Genomic DNA, 27,099 nt, shown 5'->3' with positions numbered 1-27,099 from the left:
TCTGTCACTCTACAGCGTTACCGTAGTAACATCACAGCAGAGCTGCACTCCCCAACTGTCACTTTGGCTGGCAGTTGGGGAGCTGGCTGGCCCCTGAGTGTATTATAAGAACTGGACACACCAACACCCCCCTCTCCCTGAGGGAGAAACAACAAAAGCATCAGCAGAAGTGAAGTTTTTCTAACTTTTTATTTTTTGATGACCTGCTTACCAGTGTGGAGCAGGCTCACAGGAGGTCACTGAGCTGCAGCGTGATGCTCACTAGGGCTGATGGGTAAATAAAGCCAGTGCTCCTGAGCGGACGTTGGTACCGGAGGGATGATAAGGAGGAGCCGGGAGGACGGGTGGTGGTGGTGGTGGGGGCCCTGGACCGGCCTGACAGGGCAGGCAGGCTGGAGGGAGAGTATATCCCCCAGGGCTCCAGGGGCTTAGAGGGCAGAGAGGACGGTAAGAAGGGGATTATTAGAACTAATGAACACTTGACTCCTCTGTGGTCCCGCCGGCTCCCCGGGGATATCTCCACTTGCTTCTGCTTCCTCCATCAATATCCTCCTCCTCCTCCTCCTCTCCCATCCTCCTCTTCTGTCCTTCACACCTCCTCCTTCCTACTCTCTAATTGATCCTCCTCGTCTCTTCACCCCCCCCGTATCTCTGCTCCTCCTTTCCGTCACCTCTTCTCTTGCTCCTCCTTGACTTGCTACCATCCCCTCCGCCCTGGTCTATCTTCTCCTTACTTCTTGTCCTCGTCGCTTATCCCTCACTCCTTCCCACCCTACACTCTCACTCTCTTCCCTCCTCTGTCCTTGCCTTTCTTCCCTTCCTCACCCCCTCCTTATTCCTCCATCCTCCTCCTTCCCTATCCTAATCTCCCCCTTCCCTCCCCCCCTTCCACGCATCATTGTTCTCTCTGAGTTAATCTCCCCCTGGTCCGTCCCTCTCTCCGCTCTCAGCCTCCTCTCCTAATGCAACCCCAGAAGACTGGAATAAAAAAAAGCAATTGTCTCAGCAAACTCTAATTAAAGACACAAGTTCTGCTGACAACACACCTCATCTCTCCCGGGGAAAGGTCTGGGGCCTAAACCAGCTCCTCTGTCCACCACCGACCCATTCCAGTCTCCCCCCACTGGCTCCTCTCCCCTGGAGACAGGCTTTCACTTATCTGCCGTGTCTCACCTCTTAACCTTCTCCCACTTTGTTTCACCTCCAGCACCTTCCTCCTCCTCCTCCTCCCCCCTCCCTCATCCATTGTTCCCCGAACTCTAGAGCGCGTTAAATCTCGACCCCTGGCCCCCGGTGGGATAAGGTGACGAGAGGTGGTTAAAACCCTTTTATAACGCGGCCAGCCGTACAATTTCCGCCCGCCTCCGCGCGCCGGGGGGGGGTCTTGAATGGGGAGGGTATTAATCGCTTTCCAAGGTGATGGGAGATGGAAAGGCTTTTACGGCCGTTTGTGAGGCGTGGAGCGTTTTATCGGTGGAGTAAACCGCATTACGTAGCATTTGTGCCAATGCAGCATGGCCGGTAGCACGTTGCGTAGCTCGCCACAACGTATGTTTATAGTGGAACCACGCTCACCGTATAACCACACGTACTGTTCCCACAATGAGGGGGCTCGCCTCCACACTCGCTCTGGAACGGAAGTCGGGTCGTTATGAATCCCAATAGACCACTTCGTTTGTTTGTTTGTTCATGTTTTGGGTTTTCTCTGTGCTTCAAATGGTTCATTTCTTCTCCCAGCTCACTCTGATCTTTCATTAGTATGAACTCATGTCTTGGGTTTTAAGACTCTGCTCCGTAGACCGAAGGCGTAGGAGTATAAATGGCAACATGAGGCACACTGAATTCCTTTTGATTGGCGAGTATTGTGCTCTTTTTTTTCCTCTCTCTCCCCTCATTGGTTCAGAGCCCTGTCCGTCACTGCTGCTCCAGAGGCACATGGCGGAGCTGCTGAGCATGGACAAAGACATGGCCGCCTCCTTCCTCAACAGTGTCCTCAACCAGCTCAACTGGGCCTTCTCCGAGTTCATAGGCATGATACAGGAGGTAGGGGGGCTGCACACACACTCATCTTCACCAAACACTCGTGAGTTCATAGAGATACAGGAGGTAGGGGGGCTGCACACACACTCATCTTCATCCAACACCAGGGAACATAGAATACAATAAGTCAATGCATTTAATAACTTAAACGTTTGGGGTTAAGTGATTGAGTAAAGGTGAAATGTTATGTTTATGCATCCACCAACGCAATACACTGCATTCAAGACAACTCAGACCTCGGAAAGAAATTACCCTTGACTTGTTTAAATGGATTTAAACACTCGTCCAGTTCAGAATTCACGGTTGGAAAGTGGAGTATCATTTCAGAGCTCTGACTTGTCGTCAGTAACAACCTCTAACCTGGTGTGAGTCAAGTTAAATGATTAAATTTATGCCTCCACATACGCTTAAAAAAACAAAATACTGTATCGTCAGATTCTAGATTAGGGCAGACGGTTTTTCAGTCCAGGCCTGTACGACTGTAGAGGATTAAACATTAAGTACATTCAGCTTCTTCTTTCATTGTGAAGCGTCTGAGCCACTGAGACAAACCTGCCAATGTTACACCCAGAATGCTCTGTTTGTAGTGCCTGGAGCCTGAGCAGTTCAAATAAGCATAACAAGTCATGGTTATGTATCCACTACACATCCTTTCAAAAGATGACGAACGCTATCATAACAAACATCACAAAGCCAGTACCCAGTCCTGAGAGAATGCCTTCAATATTTGATAAGATTGTGTAGTTGCTATATCTAGCAACAACCTCCCTCCCTTCCAACACAAAGAAGAACAAGTCCTAATTGACGGTATTCGTGTGACGGGGTCAATAGGTGTAATTCATTTTGTTTGTATTCATAGAGCTTGTCTATCAGAGAGCCCTGCACAGTGAGTTATACACTGCTACTACCCAGAATCACCATGTAGCACCATGAAGCCTTTCAGACCTGTCTTCTCTCTGGGAGCTGCCCCAACTCTTCACTCAAAATGACGTGAAATCAAACCAATATATTTGGCAACATTGAAGCCCATTGCCGGATGGATGTAAACATTAGGTTCCATTCCCACCAGCCTGCGGGCTTCCGACTTTTTTGTGGAGTGATCTTATCAACATGTCAAGTGTGATTTGGCCAATTCCAAAGAAATCTCTGTCTCCCTGTCTTGTCCAATTTTTGCGGCATCATTCAGGCTTGGCCGGGGCGAGTGAAAGCTCAATGGCGTATGAACATAGTACCATCATAGGCCTGTTTTTACTTGTGGCATACCTCCTTCTGTTTGTTGTGTCTGTTGTTGACTGATGTGTCAACACTTGACAGTTTGTGGCCATTTAAATAATTAAGCGGTCAGAATACAACCTGCGTGCTCCCTACTCTGTCTCTGTCAGACCGGCTGTGAACATGTTTAATCACTTCTCTCCCCCTTCCTCTCCCCTCTCCTCCCTCCCTCCCACATTCCCTCCCCTGCACATGCCTCTCCTCTCCCCCACCATTTCTCCCCTACACCCTCTTCTACACTCTCCTCTCTCCCCCTTTCTCCCTCCCTCCCCTACACCCTCTTATACACTCTCCTCTCTCCCCTCCCTCCCCCCTCCCTCCCCCATCCCTTCCCCTGAACATGCCTCTCCTCTCCCCTGCCATCTCCCCTATACCCTCTTATACACTCCCCTCTCTCCCTCCCTCCCCTCCCCCCTCCTATACACTCTCCTCTATCTCCCTCCCTCCCTCCACCCCCCAGATCCAGCAGGCAGCCGAACGGCCAGAGAGAAACTTTGTGGACACGCGCCAGCTCAAGGTAACCAAAACGTCTTCTCCGTCTTGGACGGGTCTTGGGTAAGACCCTATCCGTGTTTTTTCGGACCCCTTTCCAAGTTGAAAAGCAATCGTTGCTAGCGGCGAGCTAAGCCAGTGTGCTCTGCCAGTGAGTGTGAGTAATCTTCCGGCTACGGGTACTGCTTTGGGCCCGCCGTCACTTACATACATGGAAAGTCACTTACAGGGTCTATTGGGTTTGTTTAATTGGCTAACTGGTGATTGAGCCATTCAAAAAAAAAAAAGACGATTAAATCCCCTTCCTTCAATTCATTAAGCGGGCTTCCATGAATAGATTTTACATAGCGGCGGGCGGACCTCTCGTGGTGAATTCCAACCAGATTAGACTAATTAAAAACTTGATTGACGCTGTGTTTACCTCAGTTATTTTCTTATTCATTTTGTGCTATCAGTTGATTGAGTCCAACAAGCAATTTGAGGTATTGTGTGTGTGTGTGGGGGAGGGGGGGAGTAGTCTATCGATTAGGATGTTCGACTCCCAGCTGAAAGGTCATGAGTTCCACCCTCTATATTCACAGTCTGGTCCTTAATGACTCGTATCTGAATTCGCTGCTTCAGGGCGAAAGAGCAAATGCCACGTACAGAATGTTGATCTCTGTTGACCTCGGACCTCGGCGGCTAGGTGTGTGCGACCTGCTTCGACCTGTCCGTCAGCCTGCTGCGCGTTCTGGAGATGACCGTCACCCTGGTGCCCGAGATCTTCCTGGACTGGTCCCGCCCCTCGGCAGAGCTGCTCCTCAGACGATTGGCTCAGGTGGGTTCAGTCGGACCGGGAAATGTTAACACAGCCAATCAAAGCGCAGTTTGCACAAAAAACCACGTTGGTGGGGAGAGGCTGGGGTGACACGTGCACCCGCTCAAATTTATTCTGGCACGCCACTGATAATACAAGTTTATATTCACTATCAAATTGGTTTGCTCATGGTGGTTGTCGTTGTCTGCTCATAATGAGTTGAGGGTTTACGTTTCAGTTGTCAAGAGAGAGTTGATCTCTACATTGTGAAAAAACGCAACATTGAGACAAGGATCAAATCAGAGGGTTGCAATTAATTTGCAAGGAAACATCCACACGTAAAGGTTAGGTTGGACACACACATACACACATACACACACACACACACACACACACACACACACACACACACACACACACACACCTGTGCAGATATCCCCAGGACCAGCGCACACACATGAAGCATTAGATCACTGCGAGATGTTTGGTTCAGTCCCAAGGCCTGAGAAGAGAGGCTGTGGGATCTCATTAGAGCAGGGAACACCACACACTGGGTCTGCAGACAGGACCTCTTCTGTGGGCCACGCGTGGAGCATTTGTATGTGTATGTTTGAATTGTGTGTGTGTTTGTGTGTTTGAATTGGGTGTGTGTTTGTGTCTGCCTGCCTCCAGTGTTTTCAAAGATGAATTTCTAATTATCCAGGGTTTGTTTTTCGAGCTCGCAGTCTTCATGTTGTCAAACCGTGATAATTGGTCCACCAAGGAAATCTATTTGGAAGAATAATAAGTTTTGACACTTATCTGTCTTGCCCTGAGTGTGTGTGTGTGTGTGTGTGTGTGTGTATGTGTGTGTGTGTGTGTGTGTGTGCGTGTGTGTGTGTCTGTGCTTCTCTTGTAGCCTATGGTGTTGAAGAAAATGTCCAAAGTTTAGGCACATAATCCAAAAAACATATTCGTTTATTTCCTATATTTTGTTTTTTTCTCCCCAGTAATTCCCCTCAAAACAAATTACAAATTATGTCTTGAGATGTAGACGTAGAGACGACCTGCTCTCAGATTCTGACAGTTGAACACTTAAAATGACTGTGAGATTGTTTGCTTTCAAATGCATGCTTTTTCCAAATCCTTAGTAACATATCCATAGCTGTAACAGACAATTCTTGATTTCTGGCATTCAGAAGAGCAAGATGACATAGTTTGGATCGTTGGTGTCGTCTGCTATTCATATTTGCCTCCAGTTGTTTGTTCTGCCTCCAGCTAACGCTGGCACGTGACCAGGAGGTCGACTGAACAGCTTCTATTGACCATAGAGAATGAGGAGAGAGGCTGTATCTCATTGTTAACCTCTCTCTCTCTCTCTCTGTCTATCTCTCTGTCTCTCTCTCTCCCTCTCTTTCTCTCTCTCTCTCTCTCTCTCTCTCTCTCTCTCTCTCTCTCTCTCTCTCTCTCTCTCTCTCTCTCTCTCTCTCTCTCTCTCTCTCGGCAGCTGTTGAACCAGGTGCTGAACAGAGTCACAGCAGAGAGGAACTTGTTTGATCGGGTGGTCAACCTACGTCTGCCAGGTACACACACACACACACACACACACACACACACACACACACACACACACACACACACACACACACACACACACACACACACACACACACCTGTGCATGAGGGAATGGGTGTACAAATAGAGTCAATCGCACACACACACATACACACACACATGCATGAGTGTAACATTGCAGGTGACACTCATGCATGTCTAACAACAGAGTCTAACATTGCAGGTGAGTCAGGGTTCAGTTGGCTTCACAGTGTTTGGTCCCGGGTTTGTTGGGTTCGGTTTCGGTTCTGGATTCAAGCACACATACACACACACACACACACACACACAGTAGATGAACATGCACATGAAGCATTAACACATACTTGCACACATTTATATGGACACCACACACACACACACACACACACACACACACACACACACACACACACACACATACACACACACACACTGTATGTCTTTGCAGATATCCCCAGGACCAGCTCACACACGTGGAGCATTAGATCACAGCTTGATATTTGGTTCCGTCCCAAGACCCGAGGCTGTGGGATCTCATTAGAGCAGAGAACACCCCACACTGGTCCTGCAGAATTCCTGAACCCTTCTACTGGTTCAGGAAACATAATTCCCAGTATGCAAGGTTGTTCGTTTGAGAATTCCTAATGGAATTCCGTAGAGAGATACCAATAATCAGGAGCTGCTGCCGTTGACGTGCACTACATAACGGAGGGAGAACAAGTCAACATGATGTATGGACACACTCCCGGATCCCGTGGTGAGGCCTTCATGAATTAAACCTCCTCAACGCCGCTGTGTTTCAGGGCACAGTAACACCGCCGGCGAGCGGGAAGATATCATCAAAATAAATTAATGAGACGGAGCAATCACCCCATGCAGTATAGATGAAGTAGTTATTGTGTTTGTGTCTGCCTCTGACCAAGCTCAGAGCCAGTGAACGAGATCTGAGGTCTGTACAAAGTGGGGAGGGTAGGAGAGAGAGAGAGGAGAGGGAGGGGAGGGAGGAGAGGAGAGGAGAGGGAGGGAGAAGAGGAGGAAGAGGGGAGGGAGGGGATGGAGGGGATGGAGGAGAGGAGGAGGGAGGGGAGGAGAGGAGGGAGGAGAGGAGAGGAGTGGAGATGAGAAGAGAGGAAATGAGCAGAGGAGAGAGGAAGGTGAGAGATGGAGAGAGGAGAGGGGAGATGAGGGGGAAGAATAAACAAGGAGGGCAGAGGACCGGGAGTGGAGAAGGCGGGGGGTGAGGGAGAAGAGAGAGAAAGTGACTGAATAACTGAATAACATTTGTATGATAACAATCTGGAAAGTTGAGGCATAAACAACTCACACTCCTGCAAACATAGAGAGAGAGAGAGAGAGAGAGAGAGAGAGAGAGAGAGAGAGAGAGAGAGAGAGAGAGAGAGAGAGAGAGAGAGAGAGAGAGAGAGAGAGAGAGAGAGAGAGAGAGAGAGAGAGAGAGAGAGAGGATGGTCTGAGATAAGAGGTGTAGATGTCCAAGAGGAGGAGAGAAAGGGGTAATGGGGGTAGAGAGAGGGGTGGGAGTGGGGAGCGAGTCTGTCAATGTCAAAAGCCAATTCCCACAAAGTGTGAAAAAATAATTCAGCCGTGCGTCAGGATATTGGGTGAGACGACGGTGGTGTGGAGTGATTCATCAGATAGGACGCTTGTAGTTCCACCACGCTACACGGCTCACCATGCCACCGGTCACAATGATTAAATGGCACAGGAAAAATGAAAGAAATCTTTTGGTATTGTTCACTTTGCTGCTGACAATGCGGTCGTGTGATTGATTGGTTTTCCACTGCTCGGGGGTCTCATGAAGACAGCGACGCCTCTCTAGAGGCGGTGTTTAGAAACCCTCCCACCAAGCTCATATCCTGTTATTTAAGCACTTGGCGCCTGAGATTGAAATGGTAATTTCTCTGTGTAGGGCTGGAGAGTGTGGATCACTACCCCATCCTGGTCGCCGTGACGGGGATCCTGGTCCAGATCCTGGTGGAGGGAGAGAGACAGGGGTAAGTGTGTGTGTGTGTGTGCCTTTGTGTGTCTGTGAGTGTGTGTGTCTGTCTTTGTGTGCGTGTGTGAGTGTTTTGGGCATTCTGTTCCGAGCCCGGCTGACGTTATGCCTCGCCTTCTCACTTCTCTCAATCGTGTCACCGGCCGATCACCCCACACACACCCACACGTTCTCCTAACCTTTTAACGAACACGACAAAGATGTAACATCCAAAGTGACACATCATCACAAGAAGGACCTAACATCTAAACCTCACCAAGGACCCCACCGGCCTGACACCCACTAAAGACCTCCAGGTCTGTCCCCTGACACAACCTCACCATGACTCTCACACCCTGACACATCCCTCCTCACCATGACTCTCACACCCTGACACATCCCTCCTCACCATGACTCTCACACCCTGACACATCCCTCCTCACCATGACTCTCACACCCTGACACATCCCTCCTCACCATGCAGAGGAGGCAGCCACATGTCATCATACTAAATGAGCCAAGTTGGGGACATTGCTGTGCACGGCCCGTCTCCTGTCCTCAGGCGGCCCAGCGGGTCTGAAGGGGGTGTTGTCTGAGAGCCCTCATCCCCCTGGAGCTGTTGAACGGATTCAGGGCACGCCCGGGCGGCCAGGTGCTCTGGAAGAGCTGCCGTTGTGCGTCTGTTGTTGTAGTGTTGTGTACCGTTGTGAGCACACAGCGTCATATGGCCTGGCCCCGGACACGGCAGCCATTGTGTTGATTCATTGCGCTGGCTCTCTCGATTGGTCTCTCTTCTCTCTCTCTCCATCTGTCCCTGCCTCCTTGTCTATGTCCCTCTACCTCTTTATCTTGTTTGTTGTCTCTCTCTATTTCTTGTTCTCTGTTATTTTTCCTTTGCGGTATGTCTTATATTTTTACTTTATATTTCTCTCTGTCTGTGTCTGTTTGGCCGTCTGTGTGTGTGTGTGTGTCTCTCTCTCTCTCTCTCTCTCTCTCTCTCTCTCGCTCTCGCTCTCTCTCTCAATTTTTCTCAAAATTTAGAGGGCTTTATTGCCATGACATCTCTCTCTCTGTCTCTGACTCGCCCCATCCTTCTATCTCTCTTTCTCAGGATTCAGAGGGCTTTATTGCCATGGCCTCTCTCTCTCTCTCTCTCTCTCTCTCTCTCTCTCTCTCTCTCTCTCTCTCTCTCTCTCGCTCTCTCTCTCTCTCTCAAAGGGCTTTATTGCCATCTCTCTCTCTCTCTGCTGGGGGCCTGCGGTCTCTGTAAATAAACACTATATTACAGCCACTGAATTATGAATTCCAACCCCTCCTCATTTCCATAAACGCCATGGAAGCCCACAGGATAATAATAATATAAGGATAATATAAATTGTCAGAACAATATATATATATATATATATTAGAATATGAAATGTATATATGGTAGATTGTTTAAGAAACAGGCCATTAATGGGCTCAGGGAGACTGCGGACATTGGGCTCTCACGTCCTGACCTTTACTACATCTATAAATAAAACGTGTGTAATACTCAGTCTCAGACCCATATGAACACGGCACTCCTGCCAGCTATGCAGATGAACACGGTCCTTACACGGTTCCAACACCCTGTGAATTAATGAGCAGCCGATTGCCTCTGGAACCCCATGCAGACAGGAAGTCAGTTGTATCCTTCTTCACACCTCAGTTCTCCTCAGCGTCTCCAGTCACTGTTACATGTAATTAACTTCCTGTGGAAACCTTAATACCTCATCCCATACACTTGAGTTAAGGCACATTTTGCACTTCATGTTTAATACTTTGTTTTTACAAAGTTTGTTCTTACATTTAGTTTATTATTTGTCTTTTCTATTTAGTTTTTAGTATTTTATTGTATGGCATTAGCTCTACCTGGCATATTTAGTTTAGCCTGTTTTTAAATTCCCACATTTCCCCACCTGAGATAAATTAAGTGTTCTCTTCTTTTTTCTCATTAACTTCCTCCATCCAGCCCTCCAGACATCACCACATCATTCTCTGCCTTCCTTAAAATATTCAGTCTTTTTTTTATTAATTTGTGTAAAAAAATTTTCACTCCCCAATCCCCTCATTACCACCATTTCCTTCTTGTGTTTGCCCAGCCAATCATGACTTTGTCTTCTTCTGCTCCTCTTCGAGGGGAAGCTACGATACTTTTTGCAAAATAATTGCGTCACTGCTCTCTGATTGAATCTTCAAACAGAGGCGTGCCATGCTGTCCAATACAGTAACTCTGAATAAGTGGGCTCCAAGGTCCATCACTGATGATGGGACCCAGTCTTATTATTATAAAACATATTCTTTTACACTACTGTTTACTTCGGTTCACCCATGCTGCTGTTAATGAATTCAGATCTCTCTCCATCTTGGCTTGATGGGGGGAGCGTTATTTGACATAGTGTGTGTGTGTGTGTGTGTGTGTGTGTAGTTGGGTGTGTGTGTACATGTTCACGCATACATTAACGCTTGTGGGCTAAATGTGTTTGTATGTCCTCGCAGAGTGTCAAAGGCTGGCTGTTGATCTGCTATTTTCAGCCCTTTGATACTGGTCCAAACCTCCCTGAGACTCCTTTTCCCAGAATCCCCAGGTTCCAATTACACCCAAGTTTGGGGACGCGACACATTTAAGGTGTGAACCTGTCACCCGATGACTTCCTTCCTATGACAGAAATACCTAACAGACGTTCCAACCTTCTGTCTTCTCCCCTCTGAATTTCCAATCTTTCTCTCATGTTCTCACTACTGTCTTCCCCCCATCACTCTTTTAATTAATCTCTTTATTCTCACTTCACCTCTTCCTCTGAATCATTTTCTGTGCCTTCATCACTCTGTGGACAGAGTGGGCTGCTGGTCCCTGTCTAGTTTATATGACTGGCAGCGGTCGGTGATGGCTTTCTCTGGGTTCATGGGTCTCTCTTAAAGGGCCTACACACAGCCCAGACTCAAACCAACGGCCAACAGCCTTTATACGACCACTCCGTAGCCTTTATCCAACCCCTCCGTAGCCTTTATCCGACCACTCTGTAGCCTTTATCCGACCCCTCCATAGACCACTCTGTAGGGTCAGACTCTTGTCTGACACGTTCAGCAGAAAAGTTGCATTGAAATAAACCGCGAAGACTACTGCCAACTACACAGAAGTGTGTCCGTTCTGCGCTTGCGTGAGATGCAATAAGTCTCCTTAACATCGGGTGGCGCTAGTCTCGTGGTGCTAGTCTGCCCCTTCCACACACCACGCTGATTCGCTGGTTAATCACAAGCTCGGATCTGCAGACACCAACGCTCTCAGACTTTGCAAGTTGAATCGGACCAGACCCCGTCCACGCAGTTCCAAAAGCTTCCAACACAGCTGAACACACCAAACAGATTGGTTCCCGAACTTGTCCAAGTCTCCCCAAACATCTCAGATGGCGGTTGGGCCAGTGTGTTCCACGCTTTACACTGTTGGCTCCCTGGTTGTGACTTCAACCCCGTCTTGTAATATCTGTGAGTAGCTGAGTGCTGTGATATTTACTCTGTCTGTTTTGACTCTGAACCACATACATAAAGTGATATTGAATTACACATTCTGATATCCAATAACGTTGATTAAGATAAAGGTCAATAATCGGTCTCTTTGTCAACGTTACACTTTATCGCCCGGCGTTTTTCCCCCTCTGTGATTAGACCCATTCATCGTACTCCGTGGGATAATCTGGTTTGCTGTTAATTTAGTTTTATCGGAAGGCATGCGATAAGCGTTATTAATAACTCCATTGTTGCTTGTTCCCCCATCTGTGTTTCCCGCATGCTTTCGTCATGATTATTATTCCACACGTTTGAATTTCCTTCCAAGTTTGTACATACATGTAGCCAGCCATTCTGAAGCAGGCAGGGACGATTTGAAATGAGCCAAATACCCGAGACAGGAACAATCGTCAACATTCGGTGTCAATCACTCTATTTCATCCTAGACAAACCAGAAAGGGGGCTCAATGTTCAAAATACCTGAATTGTCCTTTAAGGCTTGTTTACGGTGTGTTTTAGCCGGGTTTTCGTGTGGAAGGCTCTATAGAAATCTGGCACTCTTGAACGAAGTTAAACTGAGAGAGCGTTGGTTCCGAAATAATAGCTCCCAGCAACATATTGAAAAACATAACTATGAACTAGTTCATTTTTGGAACTGTGAACTTAGTTCAAAATTTTGAATTATGAACTATGAACTGAACTAGTTCATTTTAAAATTTGTGAACTGAACTTTGAACTAGTTCATGTAGAAAGTGAACTTTCCCAACACTGCTAATAGTTGTGACCATGCAAGTGCTTATATTCTATAGGGGACAAAATAATAAACCACCACTGAGTGTAATACCACCCGCTATTGTTTGCATTGACCACTTTGAAATTGAGCCAAAGCTTTAGTTAATCCTGTGCAAAGATGTGATGAAACTGATCATTTGCATGGCTCTCGTACAGATTAGCTTGAACGTGACAGTGCTTCTCGGCTTCCTGTTCTGCTGCGGTTGGGAACGAGGATGAATCAGTGAAAGCAGTGACAGGTTGAGTTGATAAAGGTCTGGGTGCCACATCATTGCCTGAGCATTACCAGCTCTGATACGGGGGCTTGTTGGAAAAATGTTCAGACTACTCTCCACGAAAAGGATCCTCCGGTAAATAGGAATGTAATGGATGCACTGTATGGGGACAGGGACGGGTGGGGAGGTTACCTTCATTGCAAAAACAAATGAAACAATTAGTTATATCCAACATTAGCCAAGACTCTGTGTTTACAAGGTGGGGATGTGGAAGTTTTTAAAATAAGCTTAAGTACATTTTAGATGATTCAATACTACCCAGATTGTCCAGATTGAAAAAGGTTGAAAACAACATTTCAGATACATGCACATTTCGGTAATTAGATCCTTTTAACTGTTAAAGTTAAAAGGTGTGAAAAAAAGTGTGAAAGAACAGGCTATAGTAACAATACAAAATGTGGTGCTTTCCAATCAATGCAGGGTGGCAGATGGCAGCACAGCTGAGTGAACCGTGGTGGAGTCGGAAGAGTGATGAGTTAATCTCGTTTATGAGGCACGTGGCCAAGAAAAAGTCTGATAAATCAGAGGACTGTGTACTAAATGTTTCATCAGCTATGTTATAGCAGGCTAAACAGTTTGACCTAGTAGCCTAATCTAAATCAGCCTTTTGCATATGACAAGCCAGGCTTTTAAAGGTGTATTAGGTAACATTCCCGCATACCACATACGTGAACATGATCGCAAACTCCCCAACAGAAAAACAATCCCAATCTACTTCACAACGTAATCAAACTATAACTTTTGTTATTGTTTTGTTATTGAGAGACCCATAATGGCAGGATGACACTATACCTTTTAACGGCTCCTTGGAGACAATGAAATGGTATGCAAAAGGCTTTTTAGTCTAATGCAGCTATGCTATCTACCCCAGCTGTAGTAAGCATAGGTTATTTTTGTGTTGTCCTTGAAGTAGCTTGTAACAAGGCATTCTACTTTATCTACAAAATCAGTTGATTTGACAAAACGTTTACTCGATTTGTAGCTTATAATGATGTAATTACGATGGGATAGTTTAGTTTTGAAGTCTAGTCGGCCAGATACAGGTTAATCCATCCTGAGACTGGAGCTCAATGGCAGGAATGGCCAGCCTTCAAACAGCTGGTGTGTTTCAGGAGTTTCTTCCTCCACACACGTTCAACACACTGGCTGGAGTGTTGAATGTCACACAGTTGGTTCCGGAAGGTTGAGCGCGTATCTATCGGCACATTTATTCCATCCCAGGGGTTAATAAACCATGGTGAAAGAAGGTTAACATTGCTTAGAATCGAACGCCTCTGCGAACCGGATAATTAATAGACGGTAAGGGCGGCCTCTTGACGCCCCGTCATCAGAACCAGGGATGATTTAACGCCTGTACAACGGGAAGGAATCACAAAGGTCCCTCTCTAGCCTGGTCAGCACAACTGTCAGGTTAAATCAGTCAAAGGGCAACAGCTCAGAGCAGCCGCTCACCTTGGAGAGACTACACTTCCCAGAAGACTTTGAAGCAATCCTGTCCCTAGACCGTTAGGGCTGGTTGGCCACAGGATTATTACTGTATACTGTTGAATTTAAAACAATCCACCACACTTACTTACTTCACCACTTTACGGTTTTCATTTCCTTATGTTTTTTTTACCACAATACATTTACAAATACTTTATTCTTAATAATAACTAATATCTGTAAAATATTATATCTATAATATATCTTGTACTCTAATGCCCCTTTTCCACTGACAGTACCAGCTCAACTCACCTCGACTCGCCTCGAATTGGCCCGTGTTTTTTTGCGTTTCCATTGGCAAAAAACATACCTGGTACCTAGTACCGGGTACTTTTTTTAGTAGCACCTCTGTCGAGGTTCCAATGGTACTTTTGTATGACGTAAACAGGCTGCTGGCAACTGATTGGCCAGCGGCTGCAAACGGGAATAATCACAAAGTTAAGTTGTGTCTGGCGTGGTTGGAGTCCACGGACCCGAGGGGGACACAGATCAGCGTTTTGCCGTGTGTGTCGCTCCTTTCCCGGGGCTAGAGTTAGGCTGTGCGTGGTTGTATGTGTCCAGCGTGGTTGTGTGTGTCCGGCATGGCTGGAGTCCACAGACCCGCTCTCGAGGGGGACACAGATCAGCGTTTCGCTGATGCGTTTTAGTGTCGTTCCTTTCCCAGGGCTCGAGTTTCGCCTCCATCAACGCTACCGAATGACAACAATAGACGCGCAGTCATTGCGCTTTTTATTTTATTTCCCATCATAACCTTTCCCGGGAATCAGGAAATAGTCTTGATCAGATTCAGATTTCCCAGGAATCCCACCTCCCGGGATTAAAACCTAATGATGACCCACCCACATTGGAGAGGTTATTTTCTACGACCCGCCCACGTTGAAGAGGTACTTTTTTAGATGGAAACGCGACATGCCTGGAACCAAACCAAGTCGTGCCGCGCTAAGTCGTTGCGTGTTGAGCTGGTACTGTCGGTGGAAAAGCGGCATAAGAGTTCACCTTCCTAAAATAGACACGGTCTGAGGCTAAAACATTACTTTGGTACCAAATTGGTGGATTAGCTTAGTAGATCATAAACCCACTCTAGTGAGCTGGAACATGTGCTGGAACATGTTGACCGTGTTTTTACCACGCTTTCACTTGTAGGGCTGATTGAGTAATCACAGCAATAGCGTGTATCTAATTGCGTAAATTAGAGGGGGTCTCGCTTTAGTTTATCAGGGGTTTATTGGCGATTAGCTCAGTACAGTTGGATATACTGCAGAGCTCAGCATTGAGCCGGTATAAACACAGCAGCTGAGGTGTGACAGCCTCTGATTTAGCGTTCTGCGTATGGCTCTCCCGCTCTCAAAGATAACAATTTCCACAAACTTTTTAATTTGGTGGCGCTGTAACAAATTTGGTCGCATCCCTTTTTCACAGTATGGTCTTTTGTCTTGTACCATCCATCTGTGTATAGTCATTTGAATACGTTTGAATTGTAAAATTGTACAGATCAAAGATGTTCAAAATTTAAATTGAGATATGCACATTTTGGGCAAAATACACACAAGTATCGTTATCCTTTTAACTGTTAGGCTGAGAAGACACAGAAGCACAGATGGCCAGTAACTTCCAGGACTGCTCAAAGCCTTGGCTTCCCAGCCCCAACCATTGACACCCATCATATCAAACACGGAACAAGACCAAAGATCCAATCTGAAGACACCTGTTGTCCTTTCACGCAAGGCTGCCCCACGCGGCTCTCTGTGGCTCGTCTCGCTTCTCATTGAAGCCACTGACTTCCTCCACACTGCCCTTACTGCTGATATTGCCCAGCTTTTTCTGCTTTATCCAATACAACGTGTGTTCCTACGTCAACTAATGTCGGCATTGGGCCAGACCGGTTTCACATGTAACATGGCGTCACTGGAAAGGAGTATGGTGGCAAAAGTGTATATTGTTTGTGAAAAACCCTGATATGTATAGGCCTAGGAAAATGTACCTGGCATCATCAGATTAAACAGTTGCAGTCCTGAACCCTGCTAACCGAGCAAGGCTGACGCTATCAGAGGCTGATTAATAGCTTATGTTAATCCTGGTGCCAGCGCAGCATATCCTTGTCGTTACCTCTGGGGTGAGAGTGAGGCTGTCACCGGCATCAATGCACTGGGAGACTGGTGGTCTGCTATACCGTTACACTGGGAGACTGGTGGTGTGCTATACCATTACACTGGGAGACTGGTCTGCTACACCATTACACTGGGAGACTGGTAGTCTACCAGTCACTAGCTGCTAAAAAAGCAGGTTCCTGGGTTGAGTTTCTAAAAACTTGTGAAGTATATTTTTGCATCGTTTTTGTTTTATTTGTTTAATTCAATATATGTCGATTGATTCTCATCAATAAACCCTGATCAGGATTCCAGGGTTTTAGTTAAGTAGAAAACATAGCTTTCTCAAAGCCTGACAATGAGGGCTTACACATTTTTGCAAAAAAAAAAAATTCTATAATGATGTGACAGAATATTTTGAAGTGTTCAGAGTAAGTACAATGAATGGGTTTAGAATAGTGTTAGGGTGAATCATTTCTTTAAGAGCAGAAATAGAAGCAGGGCCACGGCATGATCCATTTAAACCCCCCCAGCCCACTTCAATGGTAATAATGAATGGTAATAGTATACTACGGGGATGTGGGGGTACATGGGACAGAGAGGGGTACACTGAGGGCCCACAGTGTGAGTAGTTTGTGATGAGGGGTTTGAAGTGAAGGCCGCTTGTCGGGTTGTAACTGGTTATAACTGGTGCTTACTGGGTGGAAGCACTCATCCATATAGATGTGTTATAGGAGGCCCTGAATACAAATACTATAGTATATATATATATATATATATATATATATATAGTACACTGATGACTACTGTTTAGGTCTTTATACTCATGAATTCTTACTTCTCAGCACACTTTTTCTTTCATCCATGTGTCCTTTTTAATTTTTTAATTATAACCTGTAGATCCGAACGATTTGATATATTATTTTGCCATTGAAGTCAACCCCCTAATGGGAGAGTCCATTTCACCCCACATGTCTCGAGGGTTTGACTGATGTTGACTATCTGGAGTGGCCGCTGTTTGATGCTCCTGAATGGGGCTGGCATTCCACAGCCCTGACGGCTCCATCACTCATCCACTCATCCTCTCCCGTCCTCTTCTGATTCATTCACTCAGTCACCCGTGACCCCTATTACTGTGCTTCGGTGTACACCTCGGGGTATCTTCTCAATACAGCATCTACTCTGGCTAGGTTAGCTTTGCAGCGACACAGGGTCCAGTTTCATACCGGGAAGAGGATTGCTTCTTATTCTATTTATTCCATCTGTGTGTGTGTGTGTGTACTTCTGTATATTCATACTACACATTTGTATCTGTGCACGTACGTACATATAGAGATACACATGTGTATGCTTACACAGAGTATGTACAGTACTTACCTTGAGCTTTTATTTTACAATAACGGAGGGTCAGGATCTATAAAAATGCATCTCCAAAACACGCCTGGCTATTTTCTAATTTCGACTTTTAACGAAGTGAATACTTGGGTAGCCAGCAGACGTGGTAGATCGTATCTACCTGGTAGACCTTACCTACTCTAAACATGACAAATAGTGTTTTACGCCACTCCTTCTCTGCTTCAAAATAAAAGCCCTTTCACTATTTTTAGTGGGAAGGAACCTTCTAGAAAACACATGTTCACTCTTGGCAGGGGGTCCTTAAAAATAGAAATAATAAGAAGTGTTTGAGTCCCGACTCCTCCTTCACCTCCACCTCCTCCTCTTCCTCCTGCTGCTGTCTTGCTACAACGAGCTCTGCTTCTCCTCCTGCTCCCCTGTGTCCTTAAGGATTCCCCTTACCTCCTTACCTCCAAGAAGATGTATTCGGTCGCCGGACATAAAATAAACCTGGTTACCACCAGAACCATACAGGAGAACGGATATTTAGTCCATCTTAGAGACTGGATCCAGTCAAACTCTAGATCCGACATGAGACTACTGAGCAATACAGCTGCAATCCGCTCATAAAATAACCAACAAAGGATACCAAGTCAAAGGGAAGACAGAAGAAAGACACGCATGACATTCTTGCAATTGTCTTCCAATCGTTGCTTAATGTGCTGTAGGTAACAGTAAGAGCTTTTATTTGAGAGCCATTTGTCAAAAGTGGCATTGCCAGTGTGCTGTGAAAATATGCGAAAAATTAGATCTCAGGCCACTAATATCTAATCAAGGCATCTTTTCTCTGATTGGTTCAGGAATCCAATCCTGCCTTTCTTTCACTGGTGTGTGAAAAACAAGAAAAGAGAAACGTAGGGACGGAGGACGCAGAGAGGGAGGGGGGGTCGTTTTGGTTGTTTACGTTCAACATCTTACCAAGAGCTCTCTCGGTAAGATTCTCTCTCTCTCTCTCTCTCTCTCTCTCTCTCTCTCTCTCTCTCTCTCTCTCTCTCTCTCTCTTTCTTCCCAACTGTCCAGTCTGACCTACAGCACCTTTTAATCTTGTAGTTGAAACCCCCACATTGCATGATAAGCCTCATTCCACAGTGTCTTCGTCGTAATGCATCGGGGTGCAATGCTGGTTGATATAATGGAGTTAAACCACAGGGACTGCTCCCTGCCACGGAGCCTGGGGCTGTCTACCCAGCTAATTACCAACATTGTTATGAGTGTGCTCAGCTGGCTGGCGGTGTGAGGAAGTGTGCACCACGTACATGGATTCATTCCGTTTGGAAGTGGTTCATTAATGTAGGTCATTGCTACACCCAGTGTTGCTGCGACTCTTGTTATCCTGTTACACAGGGAAAAAAAAACAGAGCTACAAGTCGTTAATTGAATGTGTAATTATTTATAGTGCATCGTGCTGTTGAATGGTTTGTAGCTATCCACGCAGGCATCCGTCTGTCCATTCATCTGACCAATGCATCCATTCATGCATCCATCTGTCCATTCAACCATCCACCCCTTTGTTCATGCTTTCATTTATGCATCCATCCATCCATCTATCTGTCCATCCATCTATCTCTCCATCAATGCACCCATTTATCCATCCCTCCTTCTACTCTTCATCCATCTTTCTGTCCATTAATGTATTCATTAATAATCCTTACCTTTACTCCATCTCTGTCCTATTTAAGTCTCCACTCCCTGTTGCATGATTGACATTCTCCATCATATTTTCCTTGCCTTCTTTCGTGGAACATGATGGAGAAATGCAGAAGAGCTCTCTTCAACACTAACTTCTCCGATGTCAGCCCTGCCTCATAACTATCCCTTATCGTAGCCACCATTAGTCCTTTCTGTTAAATGAGGTAGCTCTCTCGCTCTCTCTCTCTCTCTCTCTATCTCTCTCTCCCTCTCTCCCTATCTCTCTCTCCCTGTATATCTCTCTTTCTCGCTCTTGATCTCTCTTCCATCTCGTGTTCCTCTGGAGGACAATTAATCCTCATTTTCTCCTCTTATAATATAATATATGTAATTACACACGCACACCCACACATCCCTCCATTCATCCCTCCGCCCCACCTCTCATACTCATCCATTCATGCTTTCACTCGCTCATCCATTCTATTTGCAATGTGCAAGCCATATGTTTGTTAGTGTCGGGGTACCCACCTGCTCTGGTGTTCTGCGCAATCTGATGCACAGATTTATGTGTAGGGCGTCAGAATCAGAGAATGAACTTATTAATGTGTTGGTTAATCCTGTACGCAGTTCTGTAAGATTTTCGTCCAGACTGTGGAACCATTTTAGAACATGTTTGTATGCAAGCCTACACTGAATAGTGGGGAAGGCTCTGTATTTTGTGTTTTTTTTGTGTGTTTTTTTTTTTTTTTTCTGTCTTTGTTTTTATTATCTTATTCTGCTTTTATGGTGATATGGATCCCCCTGGGTCTGAAATAAAGATTTATTATTATTATTATTATTATTATTTCATTCCTCTCATTTCATTTGCTCGGCACAAGTCAATTCTGTTTGTTTTGTCCCTTTATTTTCTCTTTCCTAAGGCCCCCCTTTCTACAAACATTTTAATTTCACAATCATAATCCTATTTAATTCTGCCTACAAAGACAAGTACAATCTGGTTCCAGCGACATTCTCCCTGGTGGCGCTAGCAAACTGGGTGGAGGAACTTGGTTCCTCCTCAGCCTTCCGACCTCACCCCATCTTTTTCCTCAAATCTCTTCAGTGAATCTCCTTCCACCACCTCCTGCTCCATGATCTCCTCCTCTCCACCTTGAGGTTTCTCCTCCCACACTGTTACCTTCCTTTCTCCTGTCCTTTATGGAGCTGTTCCAGGCTAGCATTGTCCTCCTCCTTCTCCTCCTCCTTCTCATTTCCCTTCTTGCCCTTCTTCCTCTTCCTCCTCTTCCTCTTCCTCCTCTCCCTCTCCCTCCTCTCAATCCACCTCCTCCTCTCCCTCTCCCTTCTCCCTCTCCCTCCTCCTCCTCTCCCTCTCTCTCCTCATCCTCGACCTCCTCCTCCTCCTCCTCCACCTCTTCCTCCTCCAGCTCCTCCCGGTCTCATAGTGTAGAAAATCAATGGTGCTAATCATGGTCCATTACTGCTGGGCTGAATGACATCAGCAGCTGTAGCCTCCCAGAGATTAGATCGGCACCAGGCTAATTAGCTTAGCGCTTTCGGGGCCATCAGAAGACAGGGCTCAGGGGGAACGCTGATGTTGTTATTTGTGTCTTAGTGAATCTAGAATTTAGTGTTGTCCTGTGCTGAAGCTACACGTGTTATTGTATGTCAGGGAGATTGTGAAACCAGGGAATAGCCAGCTCTCATTTGGGGTGTATTGCATTCTTTCGGATTCCTATGCTAGCACTTGGGTTCAAAGAAACCTTTTTTGGTATTGTATTGTTGACACTGTGTTTGAATGTTAAAAGGCCTTCATTTTACCCCAAGCTGTGATGTTGATTAACCATTACAAGCCATTTAAAAATATATCCATTAATGACATCACAAGTGGGAAAGTCCACCCTGAGGGATGATGGCTCCGCCCACCTATGGCTGGTCGATCTGTCATACGTCTGGGGGGGGACACTCCCACTTTTGATTTCACTATAGGGTAGATCTCACCGAGTGGTCGAATAGGGGCCCTTTAATGGGGGCCTGGGCAGTGTCTTCTATGTGTGTGTTGTATTGTATTGTGTGTATTGTATAGTGAAGGTTTCTCCATCAGAGTGTGTAGAGAGAGAGGCCAATTAGTGCCAATGTAAGTGGCCTCCAAGGTCTCAAAAGGCATGTTGGATTCCACGTACACTGGCTCTGATTGGTTCTTAGTGGCCATCTCTCGCATCTCCCATGACGTCCGCACACACAAATACACACAAGGCCCTCATGTGTTGTGATTGCATCCCAGTGATTGTGAGCGTTTCAGTGTTGTCGTCTGATATAATTGTGGGTCTGCCGGTCTCTAATTGGTTGTGTTGATGTTTGTCCCGCTAGATCTGTAATTACAGAAGCTTTCCTTTGTTTGAGATGTCCCTCAGAATGACAATGATCCTCCCGTCTCCTGATGATGAACTGGCTTCTAGTGAACCTGAGCGATGTGATAGCAGAGGTTTAAAGCTATCAGTTGTTGTCACCTTCATAGGGCTGTGAACACATGTGGAAAGGTGTTCATTGCCACACACAAACACACACAAACAGATACAGATCCACACACACACACTGGAACAGATACAAACACACACACACACACACACACACACACACACACATATACACACAGAAACAGAGACAGACAAGCACACACATACACACGCAAACACAGAATCAAATACATACACAGAGATACAGACCAACGCACACACACACACACACACACACACACACACACACACACACACACAGATAGAAACACACAAAGATACAGACCAACACACACACACACACACACACACACACACACACACAGATGCAAACCAACACACACAGATGCAGACCAACACATACACACACACACACACACACACACACACACACACACACACACACACACACACACACACACACAGATAGACATCCAGACACAAACACGCACACGCTGACCCTCGCGGCTACTCATGCGGCTGATTAGCTGGGGGTTATACACATACGCAGCGTGTAATGATGTGTTGTTCGAGGCTGCTCGGCAGGAAGGTGACGGCCCAGTGTGTTCATTACACCCTGGCACAGGCCCCGTCTCCTCCTCCCCGCCCTTGACCTACTTCCATCCCCTGGGCCGGTAGCTTTCCGCTCGCTCTCTGAAATTACACATAGAGACCCAATCAAGGGCGAGCGTGTTTTCATGATATGACATGAACCCCAGTAATGGAGTGCTCATCAGAAGGGAGCAGTGCTCTGCCAGTGAGTACCCTCGCCTCACGTAGGAAAGGTTGACTTCCTCTCTCGTCAGGCGCTTTGACTATGAAGCAGTTTAGCTGGCTGGTTTTTAAAACGGCTCTTGCCCTCTCTGTAGGGCCTGTGACTGAGGCTCATCAGTGAAGACATTCATGGTCAAATAAATAAGTGGTTATTTTGGTTATTTATCATATATGTATAGATATATACAAGATATATACATATCATATATCTTCAATAATATAAATAACGCCCACCACAAATCACCAGAGCTCAAATTGATTGTCTTAAACACACTTCTTTTGACAAGCCGTCAAGGCAGGCAGAAGTATTTATCTCTGATGATGTGAAACAGGGAAAAGCAACTTGAATTCTCTCTTCCTTAATACATAAACCGTATTATTTTGTTTTTAACATCTCAAGATGACGATGCCGATGACTCCACACCCTTCCAGCTGACGTGCCTAGCAGCATTCTGTTTTCATTTAAATCCATAGTGCGTGCGTCCGTCTGTGAAAAGTAGCAACGCTGATGATATAGTAGAGGCTTCTGAGAGCCCGGCTTCAAAAGAACATCTGTTCTGTGTGGGGGAAATACAAGTGAGCTTCCACCGGAGTCAATACCGCAGCAGCTTTAGTTACCAGCATCCAGCGAGGGATCACAGAGGCAGGGGAACTCAACCTGAAGCTCACTGCACTCTATTTTGATGAGAGCTCCCATCCTGTAGCAGGCAACACAGACCGCTGCAGGTGTGTGTGTGTGGGTGCGTGTTTGTGTATGTGTGTGTAGTACATGGGTGGGTGTAAATACATGTTTGTCCTGAAGTCTAATATATTTGTAAAGGCACAAATAGATATACTATATACTACACTATTATTTTCTTTGTTTGTGTTTATTTCCTGTAATTCTTTCTTTCTTATGATACAATGGGTGTCTGTTTTTTATGGGTTTTACTTAATTTACTTAAAAGATTATTTTGAGCATTAATTTTTTAAGTGATTTTCTTTATTTATTTTCCTCCTTTATTTCTTACCATACTCTTTTTGTCTCTTTTGAAGTGGTTTTCTCTTTCCTTTTATTTATTTCGCTAAATCTCACTCTCTCTCTCTCTCTCCCTATTTGATAGATTACCTTGACAGAAAGTCACATCACACACAATGGCAACAGGTGGAGATTAGTATTCAGTGAATCGGTACGTATGTAGTGGCACTGCTCCCATGGTGAAATAAATCAAACTTCTTGTATAATTATTGTCACCCACCATATCTCATCGATCACTCAAAATCCAGTGTACAGCATGAATAATCATATTCTTGTGGTTCCCTCCAGATATTTACATTTGGGTTTTGCATTGGAATATTAGTCCGTTGTGAGAGCAGCGATAGTGGTTCGTTATTGGCTACGGCCTTAAGTTACCTTTCCTCTTCTTCTCCACACTGTGGTTCTCCTTAATTGACAAGGAAGACTTAACTCCCTCCCACTCGCATTGATAACTTTGTAATCTTTGGGAGAGGCTTTATCAGGCTTGATCTGCAAAGACAAACAGAGATCGTAAAATCAAGATGGTCTGACGAGGTTATACTAATCACATCGAATCAGGATAATTACACTCTGTACACTACAACAAATATGGATCCCTACCACTTTAATTGGAACAAGCCGCACAGACCTGTAGTGAAAAATAAGGATCAGCACCCATATGTTACCTCGCAAACATTTCCAGGAAACGGTTTACGAATTTATCTTATGTGTGTGTGTGTGTGTGTGTGTGTGTGATGAGTGGGTGTATGCTGGTTCGTCAGCATCTCAATCTCTTGCTACAGTGTTTTGGGTGTAGGCAGGTGTGTTTTCCACTGACCACTTTCAATATTGTGCAAACCTGTCTCGGTTATTTATTGATTTCATTGGAGTCTGAGACACAATCTCAGGAAGCACAGAGATCTCCTTGAACCAGATAATAATCACACTGTTTCTCTGTCTTCAGTGTGAGGTAAACACCACACTGTTCCAATGTTATGTTGAAGGCTTCTCACACTGGAAGGTAGAAGTCCAATGGAATAAATAAAACAAAACAAACACAATATATAGTGCATTGTGTTCCGAAAAGTGTATCGTATTTACAGCTAAGGCTTAAGAATTGTGAGTGCACTTAAACACCAAGCCTTTGAATGTACTTTTTTATTTTCCTGGTCCAAATCTCAGAGCCTGCTATCACACATATCGACGCCGGCTCCACTTGAGAGAGCAGCTCTTCTGATGTTTTGCCTCTGCTGTGGTGAGGCCTGATACAGTTCTGTATGAGGTAGTTAATGTCTCTAGAAGCACTGGTCTCCGGCCATCACTCCCCTTCAAAGCTCTGCTGAGAGCACAGCACATGAACCCTCTCTCTTTCAACAGTAAAACGACTTTCAGAGGAGCAGCATTTCTAGGCAGCCATGTCAATGTCAATTTAACCCGACTTATTGTTAGTACATGTTGTACGTTGTTACACGTGTTGGACTACTGATATAGGTCTGTGGTGTGAAATGGACTATGAGCTCCCTGAAGCCCATTAAAGTAAAGCAGCCTTCTGGTACATTCCCCCCAGTCGGCGTGGTAACGATGTGAAATCGGACAGAGGCTGAGAGACGTATCGGCATAGCAACTGAAGAAATATTTTAACAATCTCCAAAGACTTGCTCTGGTTCTGTCACGATGCGTAGACTCGTCTTACATGGCTTCTTTAAGGAGGGAATAAAATAGCTATTTTTTCTTCTGTGAGGGATTCTCAGAGTCAAATTAACAGGCTGTATGGTGGTGAAATCACGGAAAACATTCCTGATTAAATATTCCCTTCAAACACATCTCTGAGTCTTTGAAAACCCCTGCCACAAGGCCAATTGAAAGGAACAGAATGATGTTGTACGTGTGTGCAATATATTATATTATTTTGTTATTTTATATATTTTCCCAGCGTGCTTTGTGTTAAATCAGGCAGCCATTTAGGCAATATGTGTATTCCGTTTATAAGCCTTTCATGGCTGTAGTGTGTTGGTGATGTAAGACACCCATACCTTTGCATTAAGTCTGATTGGCACAAGATGATGAATATAGTTTTCCTGAAATACATAAATTAATCAATACATGCATATTTTATGAACCGTATATTATGTGAAAAGTGAAGCACCAGAGTATTTTCCATTATCGATGAGTGTTTAATCAAGGAGTGCATGAACATACACATTCTATATGATTCAATCCAACGTTTCTATTTTCATTTGATATGCTAATGCTGAAATGCCTCCATCAGTTCCTGTATTCATGATTGATGTAACGTCTCATTATCACATCATAACATTGTAATCACCATAAATCATCACTAATGATTTTGAATCAAATGGGTAATTGGATAATTAAGTGTGGTGCGGATGACTTCAGTGATTTGATGGAGTTTACTTCCTGTCTTCGTTCCGATGTGTTTATGTCTTGAGTCGCTCCCGGGTTGTGGTTTGTGGACTTATCTGTATTCACAAAGGATGTTCACACGGCCCACTAGGTGTATATATAGGACTGTACAAGTCCTGTCAAACACACAAACAGCTTTTAATGATCCTGCTCTCACGATCAGATGTCCATGTTTTGTTTGACAGACATTTGTGTGTGTGTGTGTGTGTGTGTGTGTGTGTGTGTGTGTGTGTGTGTGTGTGAGAGAGTGAGTGTGTCTTCATGTGTGTGTTTGTTACTGGCTTATTACTGGTGATATGTCATGCTGTGGTGCGTGTGTACCCCTTTCCGGCTGCCCGGGGTCTCCTGTCCCCATGGAAACCAAAGCGTACCTCGACAACACACTGGGCCGAGGGAAGGGGGGTCCGACAGAAAGTACTGGAGATAGGGATGGAAGGGAGGAAAATGGAGGGAGAGAAAATCAACGGAAAGAGAAGTGGGAGAAGGAGAGAACTAGGGGTTTACAAACAGACATACATATATACATACATAAACATACATATATACATACACACACGTACATACACACATGCACACATACATACATTCATATACACATACATGCACACTACTTACTTACATACATACCTACATGCTTACTTACTTACATACATAGATAGGCATGCATGCATGCATACATGCCTACATACATACACATGAATGTATGTAAGCATGCATACATGTATGGATCTTGGATCTAAAGATGGATCCCGCTCACAGTGTGACCCCATGAGCCGGTCGGACACCCCGAGGTGATCCCTTTGAATGGGATTGCGTAGGTGTGTGGACACAACTCAGACTCCTGGCGTCTTCATTAAAACCACGACCCCATGCCTACACAGAGCCCCCAGGGTCCTGCTCCGTCCCCGCGACTTACACCTCTGGACACACCTGGTCTCGTACCGCTGATCCTGTATTATACTCCTCACGTCACATCGCTGATTCAGCATTCAAACTAGGTCGGTAGCTATTGAGATGCAAGGGGCAGTAGC

At 45.4% G+C, this 27,099-nt stretch overlaps 1 protein-coding gene across 1 annotated transcript in view; it reads left to right on the top strand.

Annotated features, from left to right (window-relative positions):
• Positions 1-27,099, top strand: part of rnf123 (ring finger protein 123) — a 115,923-nt gene that overhangs the window by 36,548 nt on the left and 52,276 nt on the right. The window contains exons 32-36 of the mRNA XM_084464697.1: positions 1,904-2,043; positions 3,773-3,829; positions 4,490-4,621; positions 6,087-6,162; positions 8,104-8,188. Coding sequence (XP_084320823.1) covers positions 1,904-2,043; positions 3,773-3,829; positions 4,490-4,621; positions 6,087-6,162; positions 8,104-8,188 — 490 coding nt within the window. The remainder of the gene's footprint in view (positions 1-1,903; positions 2,044-3,772; positions 3,830-4,489; positions 4,622-6,086; positions 6,163-8,103; positions 8,189-27,099) is intronic.

The sequence above is a fragment of the Micromesistius poutassou genome (assembly GCF_964030765.1).
Source record: "Micromesistius poutassou genome assembly, chromosome: 2".
Taxonomy (NCBI): Eukaryota; Metazoa; Chordata; class Actinopteri; order Gadiformes; family Gadidae; genus Micromesistius; species Micromesistius poutassou.
Note: the sequence above shows the minus strand (reverse complement) of the source record. Positions and strands in the feature narration are given on the sequence as shown.